This window comes from Benincasa hispida, chromosome 9, assembly GCF_027475165.1.
Source record: "Benincasa hispida cultivar pf3 chromosome 9, pf3_genome.v1.1, whole genome shotgun sequence".
NCBI lineage: Eukaryota > Viridiplantae > Streptophyta > Magnoliopsida > Cucurbitales > Cucurbitaceae > Benincasa > Benincasa hispida.
In genome coordinates this window covers 27,379,636-27,399,911 of record NC_143486.1, presented here as the reverse complement: position 1 = coordinate 27,399,911, position 20,276 = coordinate 27,379,636, and the positions used below count along the sequence as shown (strand labels likewise).

At 33.9% G+C, this 20,276-nt stretch overlaps 2 protein-coding genes and 1 long non-coding RNA gene across 5 annotated transcripts; 2 read left to right on the top strand and 1 right to left on the bottom strand.

Annotated features, from left to right (window-relative positions):
* The first annotated feature begins 2,976 nt into the window (after window positions 1–2,976).
* On the top strand, window positions 2,977–9,440 carry LOC120085864 (peptidyl-prolyl cis-trans isomerase CYP63). 3 transcript variants are annotated; one of them, XM_039042097.2, is made up of 14 exons: window positions 2,977–3,181; window positions 3,744–3,830; window positions 3,954–4,008; window positions 4,366–4,454; window positions 4,903–4,927; window positions 5,044–5,082; window positions 5,159–5,276; window positions 5,447–5,607; window positions 5,702–6,029; window positions 6,126–6,271; window positions 6,405–6,603; window positions 6,735–7,055; window positions 7,153–7,233; window positions 8,919–9,440. In XM_039042097.2, exons 2-14 carry the CDS (start codon window positions 3,753–3,755, stop codon window positions 9,250–9,252), a joined length of 1,974 nt encoding a protein of 657 aa, XP_038898025.2. In that variant the 5' UTR covers window positions 2,977–3,181; window positions 3,744–3,752; the 3' UTR covers window positions 9,253–9,440. The 3 variants fall into 3 exon arrangements, with proteins under 3 accessions (XP_038898025.2, XP_038898026.2, XP_090173772.1); XM_039042098.2 differs by lacking the exon at window positions 8,919–9,440 and adding an exon at window positions 7,544–7,851; XM_090317646.1 differs by lacking the exon at window positions 2,977–3,181 and adding an exon at window positions 3,212–3,401.
* Window positions 9,441–13,462: 4,022 nt separating this feature from the next.
* On the bottom strand, window positions 13,463–18,613 carry LOC150033714 (uncharacterized). The gene is made up of 3 exons (XR_016532546.1): window positions 18,499–18,613; window positions 14,178–14,361; window positions 13,463–13,993 (listed from the first exon to the last, which is right to left on the bottom strand). It is a non-coding gene; the product is annotated as an uncharacterized LOC150033714 (long non-coding RNA).
* LOC120086457 (calcium-transporting ATPase 12, plasma membrane-type-like) lies at window positions 13,797–18,445 on the top strand. The gene is made up of 3 exons (XM_039043129.1): window positions 13,797–14,435; window positions 14,762–15,118; window positions 15,860–18,445. The coding sequence occupies exons 1-3, from the start codon at window positions 13,797–13,799 to the stop codon at window positions 17,900–17,902; spliced, it is 3,039 nt and encodes a 1,012-aa protein (XP_038899057.1). The 3' UTR covers window positions 17,903–18,445.
* Window positions 18,614–20,276: the final 1,663 nt, after the last annotated feature.

Genomic DNA, 20,276 nt, shown 5'->3' with positions numbered 1-20,276 from the left:
TTTTATTTGATTTTTCTCACTTTCTTTCATGTGGGGAGTTACTAAGTTGCTAGCCTATAAATAAGTTGTCAGCCTATAAATAAATTGATCAAGTAACAACTCAATTGAGTTAAAACAGACAAATGTTTTAATTTTTGTATTTATTTGATTTTATTTTGTATTGTGGAGAATTACTAAGTTGCTAGCCTACAAATAGCAACTTGGTTATTCATTTGTAGCATCCCATTCCAAAGTGAAAAGTTCTCTTCTTTCTTTCTTTTTGTAACGACCCGACCCCCTAGGACTTAATTAGGCCGTTATTAAATACATGCATGCATGGAACTCAAAACAACACTCGGTTATGGCGAAATAAATGTTAATTAAATAAGGTAAGTTCAAAAGATTTTCATTAAATTCAAATACTAAAACAATAGTAGGGTACCCATAAATCATAAAGGACAATAAATAAGTCTGAAAAACAATTCTTAAAAGAAAGTTTTAAATATCAAAACTAAAAGTTAAGAGAAACATGAAAGGAACTTTAAATCTCATGATGCGGAAGCGTAAAAAACTAGTCCTAGTGGCTCAATCACGAATTCCGCTTGTTCATCGCCGGTGCATCTCTACCCTTATTTGAAATAATAACATGAGAAAGAATGAGTATAAAATACTCAGTAGGCATCTATGTCCTCTAGATACCCACCTCTGGTGAAACATATACACTGCTCTAGTCCTCATGGGACACATATACACATGAAACAAGAAGGAGACTGAGTCCTATCCGACTGTAGTTAAGTATGTCCATTACCTCTAGTGAATCCCAAAGGAGACACATGAGTCCTATCCGACTGTAGTTAAGTATGTCCATTACCTCTAGTAAATCCCAAAAGAGACACCAACTAGTGAATCCTGAAGAAAACACAAATTGGTGAATCCCGAAGGAAACACAAACTGGTGAATCCCAAAGAAAACACAAACTGGTGAATCCCGAAGGAAACACAAAATCTAATGGGCATCTAACTAATCAGTAAGGACATTTGCACAGTCTCTACGTCATAATTATCACTGTACGAATCTATGACATACATATAAACCTCAATATCATGGCTCTACAACATACACATATACCTCAACATCATGGTTCTATAACATACATGTATACCTCAACATCATCAGATCAAATACAACCATGGAATCACATACGATCTCATACTAGCATTCAAGTGTCTATGTGCGTAAATAAATAATTCGGATCTCGTAACAGAACATACTTTGATCATGTTATACTATCAATCTATCATGCTGTCATTTTGCCATAACATTCATTTATCATGCTAGCATACATCTAATGCTTGGCCCGCGAGCAGTTCCAGTAGTAAGATTACTTACCTTGAAATCAAATCTAACAAAAAGTAATCCACACCCTCCTTTAACTTAGTAAAATTCTTGAATCACACCCTGAATCAAAATCAGAATTAAGTCCGACGTTTAGGATTAAATTCCAAATACGAAAGTACCTCATATTCCATAAAACAACTTACCCAAACTATGTGATGATCTAGAAATATGTTCCAAGCTTAGCACGGAGATACCAATCTATTCATAACCCAAAATTTGGAATTTAAAACCAATTTCCAGCATATTAACCCATTCCGAAGAGCTTCAATTTCACATTACTTACCAAACACGCTCCAAAATTCCCTGGAGCCGAACTATAATCTTATTGGACAGCGGGTCCCGACACCTTGAAACTTCATTCCAAGCTTCACAACATAAACATTATACTAAATTAAATCCAAACCCAAAGAGTGACCAAACCCATCCAAGAAAATACAAACTTTAGATCTTACCCCAGATTCCAAGTTCTGGCAAAAACCCCACGGAATGACGGCGAAAGTCGAACCGACGGTTGGTCGAAAACGACAACGAGAAGCGGCAGAGACCGGCTTGGGCTCGGGGGGCGACAGCCTGGACGATCGCTCGGCTGGATGGATTAGATCAGCGATGGAGCCGGACAGATCTGATGCGCGGCTGACAAACGAAACAACGCCCTCGGCTGGGCGACGCAACCTTGAATGGAGGATGGCGGCTCAGGCTGGGGAGGTGGTGCTGGGCCGACGGTCGACAAATAGTGGTCGGCTGGGCAGCAACAGCGACGGCCACGCGATAAAGGGGTGGAGGTCGGCTAGGGCACGTGTGGTGAGGTTGAAGAAGAAGAGAAATTTCGAGGGAGGGGGCGCCGGATTGCGTGAGGAAGAAAGGGGATTTAATTTTTATAAAATAATAATAATAATAATAATAATAATAATAATAATAATAATAATAATAATAATAATAAAACAAAAAAGGAAATAAGTATAATTACATTTAATTCATTTCCTTATTCTATTTTATACTATTAAATTCCTTTCCGTTTCAAAAGAAAATTAAATCCTGCCATTAATTTTCAAATTGAATAATTTCACGCCAACAATTAAATTCCCACACTTACACTTGAAGTCTAAAATTTCAAAAATGCCCTCCAACTAATAACAATTACTGAAATTCCAAATAATAAAGTTACTGAAATTACATTATTACTAAAAAAAATGTGGGGGTGTTACACTTTTGTTTTTGAGTTGAGTTGAGTTGAGAGCAAACATCAAAGTAGTTCGAGGTTGTAGTTCTACCAGAGTTAGTCGTTGTATCTTGCTAAGACGATAACTATAGTCTACTTACAACCTATGCAAAGTGAATAATTGTCTTTAGGACAACACTTACTAGAATTGTGTCTCAACTACGTTGTGAAGTCTCTAAAGGTTTTGAGGTTATTTCAAGTCTTTGATTATTTTTTTTTTATCAAATCTTGTTACATTATGTGGCTTTCATTTGGGTTTGAATATTATAAATTGAATCTATTGTTTTTAGTAATTGAAGTGTAATTAGTTTGCTCGTATATTCAGTTCTATATATATATATTATTTTCTTCCAACAAATATAAGCAAGATGTCAAAATTCTTAGTCTAGAAAAGTGGGATAAAAATCATTCTGTAACTTGAAAATGTTTTCTTTTGATCTATTATCTTAATAAAATTATACAATAAAATTGAAAAAAAGGAAAAAACTATAAACAGTAGGATTCAAATACCGAAACGCAACTCACTTCAACGAAAGCTCAAGCAACTCAGCCGTTCCTCTTGGTGGAGTAAGAAAAATCTGTGAGGTAAGCTAATTTGGAGCTCTCATCGAACCCAATTCTCTTCACATACGTTCAATCTAATCTTACGTGATTTCGTCTGAGCCATAAAGCTTACTGCTAGCTATTTTTAATTTGTCCATCAGTTACTAGAAAGATTTCTGTTTCTACGAAGCTTTTTCCCTTTTGTTTTCACAAGAATTTGTATCTGGGAGTTCCTAAAGTTCGAAAGAATTTTTTATGCGAAGTAAATCTCCTCGGGCGAAATGGGTTTTGATTTAGGGTTTAGGGTTTTGTCACGCTACTTGAGTTAGCGCTAATCCAATAGTTTTATGCAATGTAATACCTTGACGTTGATAGACGGCAGCAGTAGATGATTAAGATTGATGCTTTTGTGGGATCTGATATGTTTGTTAATTTTATTTTGCTTAAACTCATAAAGGGAGCTACAATTTTTTTTATTCTTTTTTTCAATTATGTTTTGTATATTCCGTTTTACCCAGATGTAGGTTTAAGAAATTTGCACGTTTGATTGCATATATAGATTACCCATATGATTTAGATGTACTAAATTCTTCTTTCTCTGAAGCTGCAAGTGATGAGCAAGAAGAAGAATCCTTTAGTATTCTTGGATGTTTCAATTGATGGGGAACCAGTTCAAAGAATTGTCATAGAAGTGAGTGAAAAGGCCCAAAGAATGATCTTGTTAATTTCTTTGGTCCCTATCTCTGTTGAAAGGAAGCAACAATATCTTCTGTGCTTGATTGCTGATAACTTGTTCCTTTTTTGAACAATGCAGCTCTTCGCTAATGTTGTTCCTAAAACTGCAGACAATTTCAGGGCACTCTGTACAGGTAGGTTTTAAGTTTAAAATCTTTTTTCTGATTATTCAAGGAACATCAAGAATTATCTTTAAAAAAAATCTCAATCATTTTATATCTGATTTCAAATTCATTAACAATTCTTTCTTGCTATTGATAGATGCCTGATATATAGAAGACAATCTCTGAAATTATATATAATTTTTCTAGTGTAGTCTAGACTTGTCCAATAGTAGCAGGCCATAGTGAAAACTAAAAAGTCAATAACTAATTGATGTATTTAAGTCAGAAAGGTTAAGACAGTAAGGTGAATATATTCTTTTCCAATGACATTGCCTGCCTAAGTACCTGTCCGGTAAGAATTAATTGCCTCTTCGTCTTTCAACATAGGTGAAAAGGGGATTGGGAAGACTACAGAGAAGCCTCTTCACTACAAAGGAACGTTTTTTCATCGAATTATTAAAGGGTTCATGGCTCAAGTATGATACTTTTGTAATTTGGTTCTTTTCTTTCAATCATCATTAAATGCTGAGCTTCTAGAAATCAATAAACAAATAAATGGTTTTCATTCTATTATAATACATAAATGAATAAAGAAGTAAATGCTTTTCATGCACTTATTCTTAGATAAATCTTTTTTTGATTCTCTATTACTAGATAACTAAATAAAGAAAAATGCTTTTGATGCACTTATTCCTTAGATAGTTATAATGACTTGCTGTGAAGGTACCTCTTTTGACGTGCTGAATGTAAGCATGTCTTTGTTATGAGTGAAAAGAAAAATCAAATGCATCTTTCTTTTATTATTTTGGATGAAGTTGTTTACTAAAAATGAAGCTCCAGGCATGCATTTATTCTTTCTCCAGAAAAGATTTCAACGTAAATTAACCATTTTCTTTCCCTTAAATCATGTCTTTGGTCTTACAGGGTGGTGATTTTTCACGGGGAAATGGTATGCCCTTCTTTCTTGTCATGATTTATTTGAAGGGGTTTTTTTTCTCTGTCTTCTTTGAAATGCTATTATTTAATGTTTGGGTATCTAATGGACAACATTTAACTACATTGTAGGGACCGGTGGTGAAAGTGTTTATGGAGGAAAATTTTCAGGTATTTTCGCGAGTACATTGAGCTCTTGTCAAAATATATGTTCGTGTTGTGATCGTAAAAATTTGGAGAACTGCAGATGAGAACTTCAGGCTAAAACATGATGGACCTGGCATGCTGTCCATGGCAAACAGCGGTCCAAACACTAATGGATCTCAATTCTTTATAACGTTTAAGCCCCAACCTCACCTTGACGGGTAATGAGTATTTTCTTACATTCTCCCTAGGTTTTGAATATTGATAATTTTCTGATCATTCTTCTGGCGCCTACTCATCTTCTAAATCAAGAATCAAACAGAAATGATACCTCATTATTGTATGTGGATAAGTATATGTCCGTTTGACACTTTCCTGCAATTTTGAACAGGAAACACGTTGTCTTTGGAAAAGTAGTGATGGGAATGGATGTTTTAAAGAAAATTGAGCAGATTGGAACAGCTGATGGGAAACCTGGACAACCTGTGAAAATTGTAGACTGTGGTGAACCATCAGATATTAAGGATGAAGCTGTGGTAAAAAAGGAAAAAGGTAGTGAACTAATATAGGTTAAAATTGGATCCACCAAAGCAAGAAATAAGGTGTTCTTCTTAATGCCTGTGCATGGTTCTTTGACTTTTTTCAGAGAAAAAGAAAAAGTCGAAGAAGATTACATCTTCAGAATCTAGTTCTGATGACCAAATGAGAGGCAGACAGAAGAAGTCCTCCAAGGACCGGAAAAAAAAGAGGAGGAGATACTCTTCATCTGATTCATACAGCTCTGATACTGAATCTGATTCATATTCTTCAGATTCAGACTCATCACTTTCTGATTCTAGTTCCTCGAGTGATGGAAAGTACAGGAAGAGGAGATCCAAGAAGACAGCAAAGCCCCAGCGTGGAAGGAAAAGAAAAGGCCGAAAAAGAGAGAAAAGAGGCCGACTAGGAAAGCGTTCAAAGCGCAAGGCTAAATGGTTTGTGTCATGTTTAGCTGGGCTTCAGCCTTCTGCTTTCCTCTGTGTAGTATTCTTTCAGTGTGTTTCTAGACATTGATAATAATTTGCCTTCAGGAGTTCTGGGAGTTCAACTGACACAGGGAGTGAGAGTACAAGTGATAGCAGTAGTAGTTCTGATGATGAAAGAGTTGATCATCATGCGGCTACTCGTAAAATTAAAGATTCTAAGCATTCTGAGGCTAAATCAAAAGGAATTATCGGTATGTTGTCTTTTCCTACTCAATTCTGATTTCTTTTGCATTAATGAGATAGTAGGGTTTGTAACAAGTCCACATGTTACATCTCCAAGATGATGATACTGCAGCATACACTCAAATGATTTGAATATTGCAGATGAGAAGGAATCCTTGAATCCTGTTAATGAGGCCACTGTGGACAAACAGAAAAATCAGGACGTTAATTTATTACAGGAAGAAGGTGAGCTGTCCCCAAAGCATGATGATATTCTGAACAATAATCATAAAACTGAAACTGAGAAACTTGAGAGATCTGCTAATCAACGTCCCATTTCAGATGGCTCTAACTTCTCCAGGTTTCAACTTCATTCTCATTTCCTTTTATTTCTGTGTCTTTCTTACTGTTTGTTCCTTTAACATCAGTTGTATTGTTCTGAGCTTATATACCAGCAGTTGCTTCACAAACTTCTACACCTGTAATTGACAGGAGCCCTACTCCTGAAAGGCCAAGAAACAGCCCCAGGAGCAATCTTACCAAAAATTCTGGGATGAAGTATGATGAGCGGAATAGGAGAATGCCCTCTCGGAGCCCTGTTCATAGTCCTGTTAGAAAAGCTCCCGATCCTTCTGCTTCAAATCATGGTCAAACTTCATCAAGAAGCCATTCTCCAAATGGCACTCCAAAACGTGTTAGGAAGGGGCGTGGTTTTACTGAGCAGTACTCGTTTGTGCGTCGTTACCGTACTCCATCACCCGGACGTCCTCGTAGTTATGGTGGTAGAAATATTTATGGAAGAAGTCGAAATGGGTAAATATTTATATTTTTTTATGGATAGATACTTATTTTAAGATACTAACTATATTAAGCAAGACTTTGGAATTTAATTCTTTCATTTTATATGAAGGTATTCAAGCTACAGAAACAAACGCGATTGGTCACCTGATAGGCGATACCGGAGCCCACCTCGAGGCAGGAGCCCTCCAAGGTTTCCTCTTTCTCTTTTGTGTCTCTCACACACAGTCTCACGAACACAGAGACGTCGATAAATCCCTTATATGGGCACATATTTTGCTGTTAAGGTCTCATTTTCTTAGAACTGCTGCATGTAGTCCTTTAGTAAAACTTGATATGAAGAATATATATTACCATGAAACTTAAAAATAATCAATAGTTACACCTAAGAAAGTTAATTATTTTAAAAATGCCATGTACGCTTGAAGTCTCTAATCTATTATCCATTAGAAACTGAAGTAATACATTTGCACATGATTTTAACTACTATTTTATAATTGTAGGTTGAATGATTTAAACATAATAATGTTTAGTCAAAGAGGAAGCTACAAATTTAGTCAAGTTCCAGAAATCCCTTTTTCTTTTTCTGTCTGAAATTATCCTCCATTCTATCTAATCTCCAAAAGCAATGCCTTCAAACCATCCACTCATCCAAAGAATTCTGGGCTGCTTCTTAAGACTGTCCAGCCGTTCACAAAATAATTGAGCAATGTTTTCTATGAAAGGAGCACCAGGAATACTATAAAAGAATCTCTCCATGAAAGGAACACCCATCCTCCCAAACAACGAACAGAACTACCATACTCTCAGGGTCAGGGCAGGGGCTAATCCACCAAAATTTTACATTTGATTGTATAATTTCAATGGTTTTTATTAAAGCCATCTTTAATTCTGCATACTAACTGTGATGACTTACACCATGTATGCTCCTGATCTCCGAATGCCAAAGAGAATTGCTTCAAGTGGAAACTTCACAACTGTTTCGTCAACATTGCTTGGTTCTTCGACCTAAAATTCCCTAGACCCAAGCCCCCATTTTCCAGTGGGCAGACAATTCACACTTGACTTGATGACTGCGTCCACCTTTCTAATTTTGGGGATTCCTTGCAACCTTTCAAGTTATTATGAAGATTTACCAAAAATACAACTGAATACTTTCTATTTTTAACACATATTTTGCCCGCTTTACCTTCCATCTTTCGTTTTTCAATCTTGATTGTTTTACATAAAATCCTCCCAAGTACTAGGTTCCAGAAAGCCAATACAATAGACTCCCTCCCGAGGGAAAACCTTGAAACACCAATGTGAAATTTGTGCCGGCTAGATCAGTAAAAGCTTGCATGAGATCCTTCTGGCTTCCTTTGGATTCACTTTAAAATACTTAATAAATGAGATTTTCCAGTTTATTTTCAGACCAAAAACTTTCATGAAGGTCTCCATTACTGGCCTCAAATGTTTCCAACTCTATGTCGTGGCAGTCACAAAACTAGAAGAAGATGGTTTACCATTACATTCTCTTTTCCAACCTGAGATCCTAAGGAAGACCCAAAACTACGTATCTCTGCAGCATCCTACAAATTCACCTTGCCTTAGCAACTCTGCCTCTAGGCCACCTAGATGAGAGTTTTGAGAGCTGCCTCTACACTGCAACTTCTTATCCATTGAATCCCTTGAATTAAATCCCAAATGTTTTTTTTTTGGGCATTTAACATATTTATAAAAATATTGTTATTGTAGTTAGTATTATCTATCGATAACTGTACGAATGGATTGTTGTATTATTAGAGAAAGTTAACTTTTGTTGCATTTAGTAGACAGCCGTTTCCTCATCTTTATAGATGTATAATATAGTTGAGTTGGAATTTCCGTGCCATCTAGATATCGAAGGAGGAGCCGGAGTGTTTCGCGCAGTCCAGGAAGCTATCGTGGTCGTTACAAAGACCATAGTAAGAGTCGGAGTCCAGTGCGGAGTCCCAGTCCTTTGGAAAAGCGAACGCAGATAAGCGAGAGACTAAAATCACGTCTTGGACCAAAGAACAATCTTTCCCCAGAGAAAGAAAGTTTGCAGTCGAGGAATCGTAATCATAGCTTGTCACGTTCAAGATCTCCAGATAAACGTCGCAGTGCTGCTTCTCACAGTCGGTCTAGATCCAGCTCCTTGTCTGGACAAAGGGGTTTAGTTTCCTATGGAAATGGTAGTCCTGAATCCTGATAAGCTTTGTACAACTGTCTGCTAAGTTATAGGAATGGTAAAATGCTTCTCCTTCCTTTGGTAGGATGTTTGTAATTTCTTAAGTGATTTGTTTTATATTGGGATTTCGCTTCTGTTATTTTCTTTAGCCCAACACTTGTAAGCTCAGCAACATCTCATTTTGACCTTAATTTTGATTTGTTCATATAGGTCTAACGTTGTACTTCTCTCTGGTTGGTCCATAGATTAATAATGATTGTGTGTTCAGGGAGAGAAGGCTTGGAAGGAAATTCATATAATTTCGTTTTATTTTATTTTCTTTTTGTTATTTGATGCCTGAACTAGTTTGTTTTGGATACATATGGTTTATTTCAAATAGATTTAGCAGACTCATTATTCACCGTCTTTTCTTATAGTAAAAATCATGTAAAGTGATTGAACTAGTTTGTTTTGAAGTGTTTTTTTTTGTTAAATGAAAATATTGAGTCTTTGATAATAAATAGAAGTCATTTTCAAGTAATTAATTTGGTTCAGACCCATCTTAAATGATTCTAGATGGATTGTAAACTACCGTAATATTATATTCTGGTAATTTAGCATTTATTGAATCATTGTTAGGTATAGTCCAATTGAACAACTTGCAAATAAAATTATTCTCAAGGAAATATAACCCAATTTTTTTTTTTTTAAATGAAGGTTTCTTAAATGCAAAGCAAAAGGTGCAGTGATTGTGAGACTAATTTTTTCTTTGATGATGGAGAAAGACAGATCCATGAGTAGCGTTTTTGAAGTCTATCCATAATGTTGAGACATGAATTAGAGAGCACCCATATGAATCATCCTTGGACAAAAAAGACTTCCAAATCTTTCTAAAATGATTGAGAGTGGCCTTGGATAATTCTTTTTTAAACAATGTTCTCAGATTTCATAAAACTCTTTATGGTTAATAATTGTCTATTATATAATCTGTTGATGCTCTTCAAAACAAAAGGTTATTTCTCGTACTAGTGTTGAGTAAAAACATCGTGATATATTTAATGATACTTGTTGGTGCCTAAATTTGGATAGGTAAAATAATCGAACTTTGTCAGGAACGGTAAATTTGTATTTGGGAGAAAAAAAATCTGCAAGCAAGAAAGAACTGCACAACGATGTGGTGTAGGTCATGATACTCCAATGCTTAAGTTAGCAAGTCCAAAGAAGAAGTTCGTTATAGACTTTCTAGTGGAGAGCTAACCTCACTCGTCCGTCTCCTTCCTTATTTATAAGGTTGGATGGCCTAATCCTTTTATATCTAGGGTTTCTCCATTGCTCCAGAACTCTTATCTTTCTTTATTGGATTACATCACACGAGAAGCATGTGATTCGTGGCTTTGACCTCGGTTTGGGTTTGGGTTTAGGCCAACTAAGATGATTTGGTTTTGGGTCAAGTCAACCTTCCATTCTAGACCCGTATTGTGTTGAATCATGTATGAGATGCATGATTCAATGGGCTCAGCATCAATCTTGACCAAGGCCGACCAAGTAGATTCGACTTCAGCCTAAACCTTGACCAAGACCAACCAAGTAGATTCGACTTTGTCAACCCTTCTCCCTAGGTTCATTCCATCCTCTATGTATTATTTGCTCATTCGTTCATTGCCATCTTGTCTCGATTGCTTCCATTTCGTTATTCTAACAACTTTACCTTTTAGTCTAAGATTACCATAACAATACATCTTAAATTATTTGGGTTACTTTGGTACTTCACGGAATTGTGAGCTATTATTCCCTTTAGCACTTCTCTTTTTTTGTTGCCCGACAACATTAGTGCTACATATTTTCATCCGTCAATCTAATTTTATGTCTAGTGAAATTGACTATCATTTAATTTCATTTGTTGAACATGTTGCTCAAAGACAACAACTTGTCTGATTTGTGTCCTCAAAGGATCAACTTGCAAAACAATTTGTGCACAAACCAACCGGAAAAAATTAGAAAAAGAAAGAAAAAAAACCCATCAAAGAACTGGTTTTAACAAATCCAACGATTTAAAATGATTTTTTTACACAAAGTTTACCAACCCAAATAGAACGTTTAAAAATAGACAAACCAATAAAATAAATATATACAAATCAATGGCCAAAATGGACTATAAACATTAGAAAAAAATGTAAATGCATAACACATTCAACTTTAATATATATATATTGTTGAAGAAATTCAACTTTAATATCTTGTTGAACATTATTAGAAAAAATAGTAGTTATCGATGGAGATGGTTGGTTTGATCTAAACAACGATTGTTATATAGATCTTTATTTTGTTAATTTACAAATTTAGTCATTGAACTTTTGTCATTACAAATTTTAACCTGAACTTTAGATGTTTTACAATTCACGGATCTAATGAACACAAAATTGAAACTTTAGAGATTTATCAGATAAAATTCAAATTTTTATCTAATAAACCAATTAATTTGTACGAAGTTTGAATTTTTCAGGGATTCATTTGATATGAAATTGAAAGTTCAATAATATGTTAGAAACAAAATTAAATTTTTAGGAACCTATTAGACACATTCAAAATTCTTTTTCTTTTGAGGTAAACAATTATTAGAGCGATAGATTAAACCATCAATTTTTGAAATAATAATGATATCTTATTTACTAAATTATGATCCGTTTAATAATTGAAATTCTTCGTTACAAATGAAAAGGAAAAAAAAAAGGTCAAAAGAAAGATGCATGTTTATTTTGATTTATGACCGATGAATATAAAGAAAGCGAATGAGGAAGACGCTAGGAAATTTCCATGACGGCAACCAAAAATATAAAGTAAATTAAATTAATTGCTTGTTGCTTTTTTCTTTTTCTTGTCTCCTCTTTTATCTTATTCATGCCCGTGGTCGGAAATTACTTGGTACTTTAAAATGTCTTGTTTTTATTGAAAAAAAAATGATTTTTTTTGTCCTTTTAAGCTTACTTTTCGTGCCAACAACCATAAATAATCAACCAAAACGTGCTGCCACTTTCTCGAGGGAAAAATTTCGAAGTACTATAGCAATATAGAAAAATTTTCATACTACTTTGACTCGTGTGATCAACATATTTTTAAAAAAGAAAAATAATTAAAGTCATCCAGATAACACCCGTCTTTGAGAAAATTTCTAATATTATGATAGTACGAAAAGTTTTTCATTGGTTGCCACAATAGTAGTATTTAAGAAATATCCTTATATACCCCACAACATTATCAAATCATAATTTGTCATGTGATAAATTCTTTTTACTTTTTTAAATATTTTAATTTTTCTTTTATGTGTGTGATGAGAGTGGAATGTATAGAGATAAGGTATCCAAATGTACAAGATCCACTAACTATATATATATCTAGTGCCTAATATTAGAATTTTCTCCATTTTTTACACAAATCAATTTCATATAAATTTTGAATTTAGGGTTTCTCTCTCACTCTCTTTTATTATATAAACTAATGCTTAAATCTCTCATTTTCTGAAATTTTAGGTATATGAGATGTGTTTTTACATTATCTTGCTACCTGGTATGTGTTCATCAAAGAGAGTCTTCAATGTATGTGGTACAAACACATCCACATATTAATATGTTAATATTTATACTTAAAGTCACCTTATCGGTTTGTTCAATTTAAAAAAAAAAAAATGTTAGGATTAGAATGATTGTTTTTCTAAAAAGTTCATGTATCAGAATCAACCAAATTCAAACAAACTTAAAAATTTGGAGCCAAAATAAACATTTCAATTAACTTAAATTATGTCAAAATGAAGATAGTTCGACGATAATTGATAGTTATCCTTTTTCTTGAAGTTCGGACTATCAAAACCCTTATGCTCTACTTGTACTAAAAGAATGGTCAACTTATATATTGCCAATTGATCCTTTCCTTTTGGTTAAACGCCATACATTGAACTAGGCTTGAGTTAACACACTTTTAGATCCCAAGTATAGACGTCCCATATCATAAGAAGAAGAGAATTGATATAAATGAAGTTTTAGAGAAATAATACCCCAAAACTAAAGTGACCATATGTATAAATGTGCGAATACATTTTTCAATTGCGTAACGCAATGTTTCTCAGCCCCACCACTTTGACTAACCTTTTTCTAATCCCCACGTTTGTAATATAATATCAATATCAAGCTACATTCAAATCTGTTTGTTCTTACTGTATTTGTATGGGAACTTTCCAAAATCTAATTTTCAATCTATAAAACACAAACTTTGCTTCCTTTTCCAAGTTTATTTGAAAATTTGAATCAAAGAAATCAAAGAATTACAGAACAAAATTCTGGGAAGATTGTGATACAAGTCATACCATCTTGAGTTTATCTCTCAAGATTTATTGTACCCAAAATTTGAGTATAATAATCATTGATGTACGTTTGTTTGATTTTTATTTGAGCTAAATAAATTAGATTTGACTAGAAACATTACTGCTTCTAAAGTCTTCGTTTATCAACCTGCAAAATGTCTTATATATAAGGTTTCCTAAAGCCACAAGATTAGACTTTTGGCATTGCGGAAAGAAGAAAGCAGCAATAAGCATGAGAAAATACGAATCTACTTGCCATGAGATTTTGCTTCTCAACATCAGCACAGCTCGAAGGAGATGGAGATTTGCCTTTGCAGCAATATATTCAATCCGGGCCATGCTTTCTCTTGCAGTGACCAAAAGAAATGGCCATTACAATTTACTCAACTTTGAGAACTTGCAGGAAGATTCTTATGTGGAACAAATAATCTGCACCAAAGATGATCAGAAAAAGCTGATTCAAATGGTGAAGAACAAAGATAAAGAAGCTTATCATGAGCTTGGAGACGCTGCAACAATTGCAGCTTCTCTTGGAACGAATCCGGAGAATGGAATCAAGGACAATGGTGATGTCATGAATGAACGGCGTCAAGTATTCGGTTCTAACACTTACCACAAGCGGCCTCCGAAGAGTTTCTTTCATTTTGTAGTGGAAGCTTTCAAGGACACCACCATCCTTATTTTACTTGTATGTGCGGCTCTTGCGCTTGGGTTTGGAATAAAAGAACATGGAGTTCAAGAAGGATGGTATGAAGGAGGGAGCATATTTGTTGCTGTTGCATTGGTAGTTGTTGTGTCTGCAACAAGTAACTTCAGACAGGAGGTTCAATTCGAGAAGTTGTCAAAAATAAGTAACAACATCAGAGTGGAGGTAGGTTTTATTTTTGTTTTTGTTTTTCTTTCCTTTGTTTTTTGAGCTCAAGTGTTCAACAAATATTGGTGAAGGATTCGAACCTTTTACCTCAATAGAAGGTATCCAGTCTTAATCATTAAGCTATGTGCATGTTGACAAAATGAACATAGTCTTAAGTTGATAGGCTATGGTATATTTAATCTTTTACTCATATTTTTAACATTATGTAGGTTTGAATATAAAACTTACTACTCTAATGCTATGTTAAGTTACTATTAGACTCAAAAGCTATAAGTTGATAGGTTACAGTAAATTGAATCTTTTACTCGTATTCTCTCAAACAGGTACTAAGAGATGGAAGGCGCATACAAGTTTCCATATTTGACATTGTGGTTGGAGATGTCATAGTTCTAAAGCTTGGGGACCAAATTCCAGCTGATGGGTTGTTCTTGAGTGGCCATTCTTTGCAGGTGGATGAGTCAAGCATGACAGGAGAGAGCGATCATGTGGAACTCAATACAACAGAGAACCCTTTCTTACTGTCTGGAACAAAAGTAGTCGATGGCTATGGTCAAATGCTGGTGACATCAGTGGGAATGGACACAGCATGGGGTGAGATGATGAGCTCCATCTCTCGGGATTCCGAGGAGCAAACACCATTGCAAGTTCGTCTTAACAAATTAACCACTTCTATAGGAAAGGTAGAGTTAAATCAACCCTAAATCCAAAATCTGAAATTGATAGCTAGTAGTATATTTATGTCCCGTTTGATAACCATTTGATTTTTTTATTTTGAAAATTAAGCCTACTTTTTCCCACTTTCTTACAATAGTTTTTGTCTTTTTTAAGAAAAAGAGTTTAAATTTTTAGTCAAATTCCAAAAATAAAAACTAATTTTTTCAATTTTCAAAGATTGACTTGGTTTTTGAAAACATTGGCAAAAAGTAGATAAAAAAACTAAAAACTAAGATCCCGTTTGGTAACCATTTTGTTTTTTATTTTTGTTTTTGAAAACTAAGTCTATGGACATTACTTCCACCTTTAAATTTCTTTATTTGTTATCCACTTTTCACCAATGGTTTAAAAGACCAAACCAAATTTTGATAACTAAAAAAAGTAGTTTTTGTTTTTGGAATTTGACTAAGAATTCAACAATTGTACTTAAGAAAGATGCAAATCATTGTAAAAAATGTGGATGATATAGGCTTCATTTTCAAAAACAAAAACAAAAAACCAAATGGTTACCAAACGGAGTCTTAATTTTTTTATTTATATTCTACGTTGCACCTCATTTATGGGCTTGGAAACCACACAACCAAAAAGTAAATAATATTATAAGAGTTCGAGCACATGACTCACTATGCTAAATCACCACCAAAACCTACAAGTTAATGCTAATAGACTACAGTAAGTTTAATCATTTATTCATATTCTCTTAACAGGTAGGCTTGTCAGTTGCTTTGCTGGTCCTTCTTGTCATGTTAGCACGCTATTTCACTGGAAACACAAAGGATGATTTTGGGAACACAGAGTACAATGGTCGAAAAACGGACATAGATGATGTGCTCAATGCAGTTATTCGTATAGTTGCTGCTGCAGTAACCATAGTGGTGGTTGCAATCCCTGAAGGCCTGCCATTGGCTGTGACACTAACACTTGCTTACTCTATGAAGAGAATGATGGCAGATCAGGCAATGGTGAGGAAACTATCGGCTTGTGAAACAATGGGATCAGCAACTGTGATTTGCACTGACAAAACAGGTACTTTGACATTAAACCAAATGAAAGTAACCAAATTCTGGCTTGGCCAAGAGTTCATTGAGGAAGAAAACTCTTCCAATACCATAGCAGAGGCTGTTCGTGAGTTGATAAATCAAGGAGTTGGCTTGAACACAACTGGTAGTGTCTATCGATCTTCACCAGAATCCAAAACTGAAATCTCTGGTAGTCCAACTGAGAAAGCGTTTCTATCTTGGGCGGTTACAGAATTTGGTATGGACATGGAGAAGTTGAAAAAATCATATGCCATTCTTCATGTGGAAACCTTCAACTCAGAGAAGAAAAGAAGTGGGGTTTTGGTGAGAAAATTGGCTGATAACACAATCCATCAGCACTGCAAAGGAGCTGCCGAGATGATCCTCTCAATGTGTTCAAGTTACTTTGAAAGAAATGGGAAAACATATCCCTTGGATATTGAGAGTCGAATAAAACTTGAGAACATAATCGAAGGAATGGCAGCAAGTAGCCTAAGATGCATTGCCTTTGCTTATAGACAAATTTCAGAAGATGAGGAAAAAAATGGCATACCTAATGCCTCTAACTCAAAAGAAGATGGCTATACATTAATGGGAATAGTTGGCATTAAAGATCCATGTAGGCCAGGGGTGAAGAAAGCCGTGGAAACATGTAAATCAGCTGGAGTGTCCATTAAGATGATCACAGGAGACAACATTTTCACAGCAAAAGCTATAGCCACAGAGTGTGGAATACTAGATTTTGATCACAACACTGCAAGCAGAGGAGAAGTAATAGAAGGTTCCGAATTCCGAAACTACTCAAGTGAAGAGAGACTGCAGAGAGTTGATCAAATCAAGGTGATGGCAAGATCCACTCCATTTGACAAACTTTTGATGGTTCAATGCTTGAAACAGAAAGGCCATGTCGTAGCAGTAACTGGAGACGGCACAAATGATGCACCGGCTCTAAAAGAAGCTGATATAGGACTTTCCATGGGCATTGAGGGCACTGAGGTTGCAAAAGAGAGTTCAGACATTGTTATCTTGGATGATAACTTCACCACAGTAGCTACAGTCTTGAGGTGGGGAAGATGTGTATATAACAACATCCAAAAATTCATCCAATTTCAATTGACAGTCAATGTCGCAGCTCTTACAGTTAACTTTATAGCAGCAGTATCAGCCGGAGAAGTTCCCTTAACAGCAGTCCAATTATTGTGGGTGAATCTCATAATGGATACATTGGGTGCTCTTGCACTTGCTACTGAAAGACCCAATGATGAATTAATGCACAAGCCTCCCGTGGGAAGAACTGAGCCCCTAATAACAAATATCATGTGGAGAAACCTATTAGCACAAGCTTTATACCAAATATCAATACTCTTAATTTTCCAGTTCCAAGGAAGCAATATCTTCAATGTAAGTGAAGAGGTAAACGATACACTAATCTTCAACACTTTTGTCCTCTGCCAAATCTTTAACGAGTTCAACTCAAGAAAACTAGAAAAACAGAACGTCTTTGAAGGCATCCTAAAGAATCATTTATTTCTAGGGATTGTGGGAGTAACAGTTGTTCTACAAGTTGTTATGGTAGAATTCCTAAAGAAATTTGCAAATACAGTGAATCTAAATGGTTGGCAGTGGGGACTTTGCATTGTCATTGCAGCGATTTCTTGGCCTATTGGTTGGATTGTCAAATTCTTTCCCGTTTCTAATAAGCCTTTCCTTAGCTACTTCAAATGTTTTTAAGGGTCATCAATTTACTAAACCTTATTCCTCCTACAACAAAAACTTAAGCAAGTTAGATCAAACTCTTCCATTGGCCAAATCGTTAGCCCATTCATTACTACAGTGGTAATTTACAACTCATTTTATCAGCTCCCTGAGGACAAAGTACCCAGCACAGAGAGTTCAAACCAGATTCTAAGCTATTGGGGAGAGGTATCCTTCTTTCAATACTCATCATCAATGAAAAAATCCACAACTGAAATGAGAATCAACTTTTCAGCCCAACCTTTCCTCTCCCCAACAAAATACATACATACATATGTACACAGAGTGAGAGAAAAAAACTGTTCATAATGAAATTATGGAATCTAAGCATGAAATTATTGATGCCCTTCAAACAACAGGGCTTGCCTGAGAATCTGTATCAACATTGCAAGATGTAACGTAAATCAGTTGAATTTGTTCTAGTGATAGCGCATTGAAAATTATCATCAAGAATTAGCTATATGTATGACTTGATACGAATTCTTCCTATATAAAAACAAATGTTTTCTTTCTTGTTAATTTTTCTTGTTTCTCTGGATGAAAGACTTAAAGAAAGAGAAGAAATGGCGTACCGATAATCAATTGCTGAAGGGAAATCTCCGTTTTTGGAATACTTCAATCTCAATTTTCCTTCGCAGTTTGTGGATACAGAAATCAACCGTTGTAAATATGGGAGGATATCGAAGCACTTCTTTTTTTTAAAATATATATATATATATATATATATATATATATATATATATATATATATTTATTTATTTAAATACTACTTCGATCTATTTTCGTTTATCTTGATTTTCATATTTTTAAAAGGTTCATTTTCATTCTTATACTTTTAATTGGTCTTTATAATTTAAAAATGTTCATTTTTATCTTTATACTTTAAAAAAGTGACCATTTTAGTCCTTAAATTTTCAAAAAATATCATTTTACTCCCTTAAAAATGAAGTAAAAATAAAAGGACCAAAATGATCACTTATTTAAAGTACAAGATCAAAATAAACTTTTAAATTATAGGGGATCAAAATAAACCAAAAAATGAACATTTTGAAAGTATAAGGACCGAAATAGTATTTAAAATTTTTTCTTTGCTTTTTCTATTATTATTTTTTTTACCATATATGTGTCGAAATTAAATCTCGGCAATCGAAACTCACATATTACATATTTATAATGCCTACATAAAAGTTTGATAACAATTTAATTTTAAATTTTTAGTTTCTTTTGAAAACTAAGCTTATCAATACTAACTCTTGATTTAGTGTAATAAAACATGTTTTTTAAACTTTAAAAAGTAAACTTCGAAATTTTGCTTTTATTTTTGAAATTTAGTTAAGAATTCAAGTTTATAATTAGAAATTATGGTAAAGTTGTTGTAAGAAACACACATGATTTTTAAAAAACCAAATACCTATCAAATAGGATCTTAATTTCTTTAAATTACTTAATTGTCTGATCATAGTTCACATATTTTAGACTACATCCATATTTATACATACCCAATTGTCTAATTATAGTTCACTTATTTTAATTGATTTATCTTTTAGTGAAGTCATATTATAAAAAAAATAATTATGAACTAAGTTCAAAGACTAAAGTTTTTCTAATACAATTTCTAGTTTAGATATTCATTATAAAAAACTCTCAACTACTTATTGTAATGGATTAGTGCTTGTAATTTGAAATTTGTAATAATTTAGGTTTCGTTGGATAATCATTTCATTTTTTATTTTTGTTTTTTAAAATTAAGCTTATTTCTTTCCCAATTTTTTAATATTGGTTTGCATCTTTCCTAAGTACAATTATTGAATTTTTAGCCAAATTTTAAAAATAAAAAATAATTTTTAAAAGCTACTTTTCTAGTTTTCAAAATTTTAATTGATTTTTTAAACCATTGGTAAAAAGTAGATAATATATGAAGAAATTTGGAGGTGGAAGTAGTGTTTATAGGCTTAATTTTTTTTAGAAAAAGAAAAAAACGAAATCGTTATCAAACGGGTTTTTGTTTTTTTTAAAAAAAAAAAAAAAAAATTAAGCTTCTAAACACTACCTTCAACTCCAAAATTCTTTCTTTGTTATCTACTTTTTACTAATGATTTAAGAGACCAAGCCAAATTTTAAAAACTAAAAAAAGTAACCTTTAAAAACCTATTTTTGGTTTTAGAACTTGGCTAAGAATTTAATAAGTGTACTTAAGCAAAGTGCAAATCATTGTAAAAAAATGGGGAGGAATTAAGTTTAATTTTTAAAAATCGAAAATAAAAAACGAAATAGTTACCAAACGGATAATAATGGTCCATGTATTTCAAAGATTCAGTCCATGTTACTAAAAATAATATTAAGGTTTTAT

Coding starts and splice junctions, on each gene's coding strand:
- LOC120085864 (XM_039042097.2), top strand. CDS start 3,753: ATGAGCAAGAAGAAGAATCCTTTAGTATTCTTGGATGTTTCAATTGAT. Junction 5,277..5,446: donor CCCCAACCTCACCTTGACGG/GTAATGAGTATT, acceptor AATTTTGAACAG/GAAACACGTTGTCTTTGGAA. Junction 7,056..7,152: donor TATGGAAGAAGTCGAAATGG/GTAAATATTTAT, acceptor TTTTATATGAAG/GTATTCAAGCTACAGAAACA.
- LOC120086457 (XM_039043129.1), top strand. CDS start 13,797: ATGAGAAAATACGAATCTACTTGCCATGAGATTTTGCTTCTCAACATC. Junction 14,436..14,761: donor GTAACAACATCAGAGTGGAG/GTAGGTTTTATT, acceptor TCTCTCAAACAG/GTACTAAGAGATGGAAGGCG. Junction 15,119..15,859: donor TAACCACTTCTATAGGAAAG/GTAGAGTTAAAT, acceptor TTCTCTTAACAG/GTAGGCTTGTCAGTTGCTTT.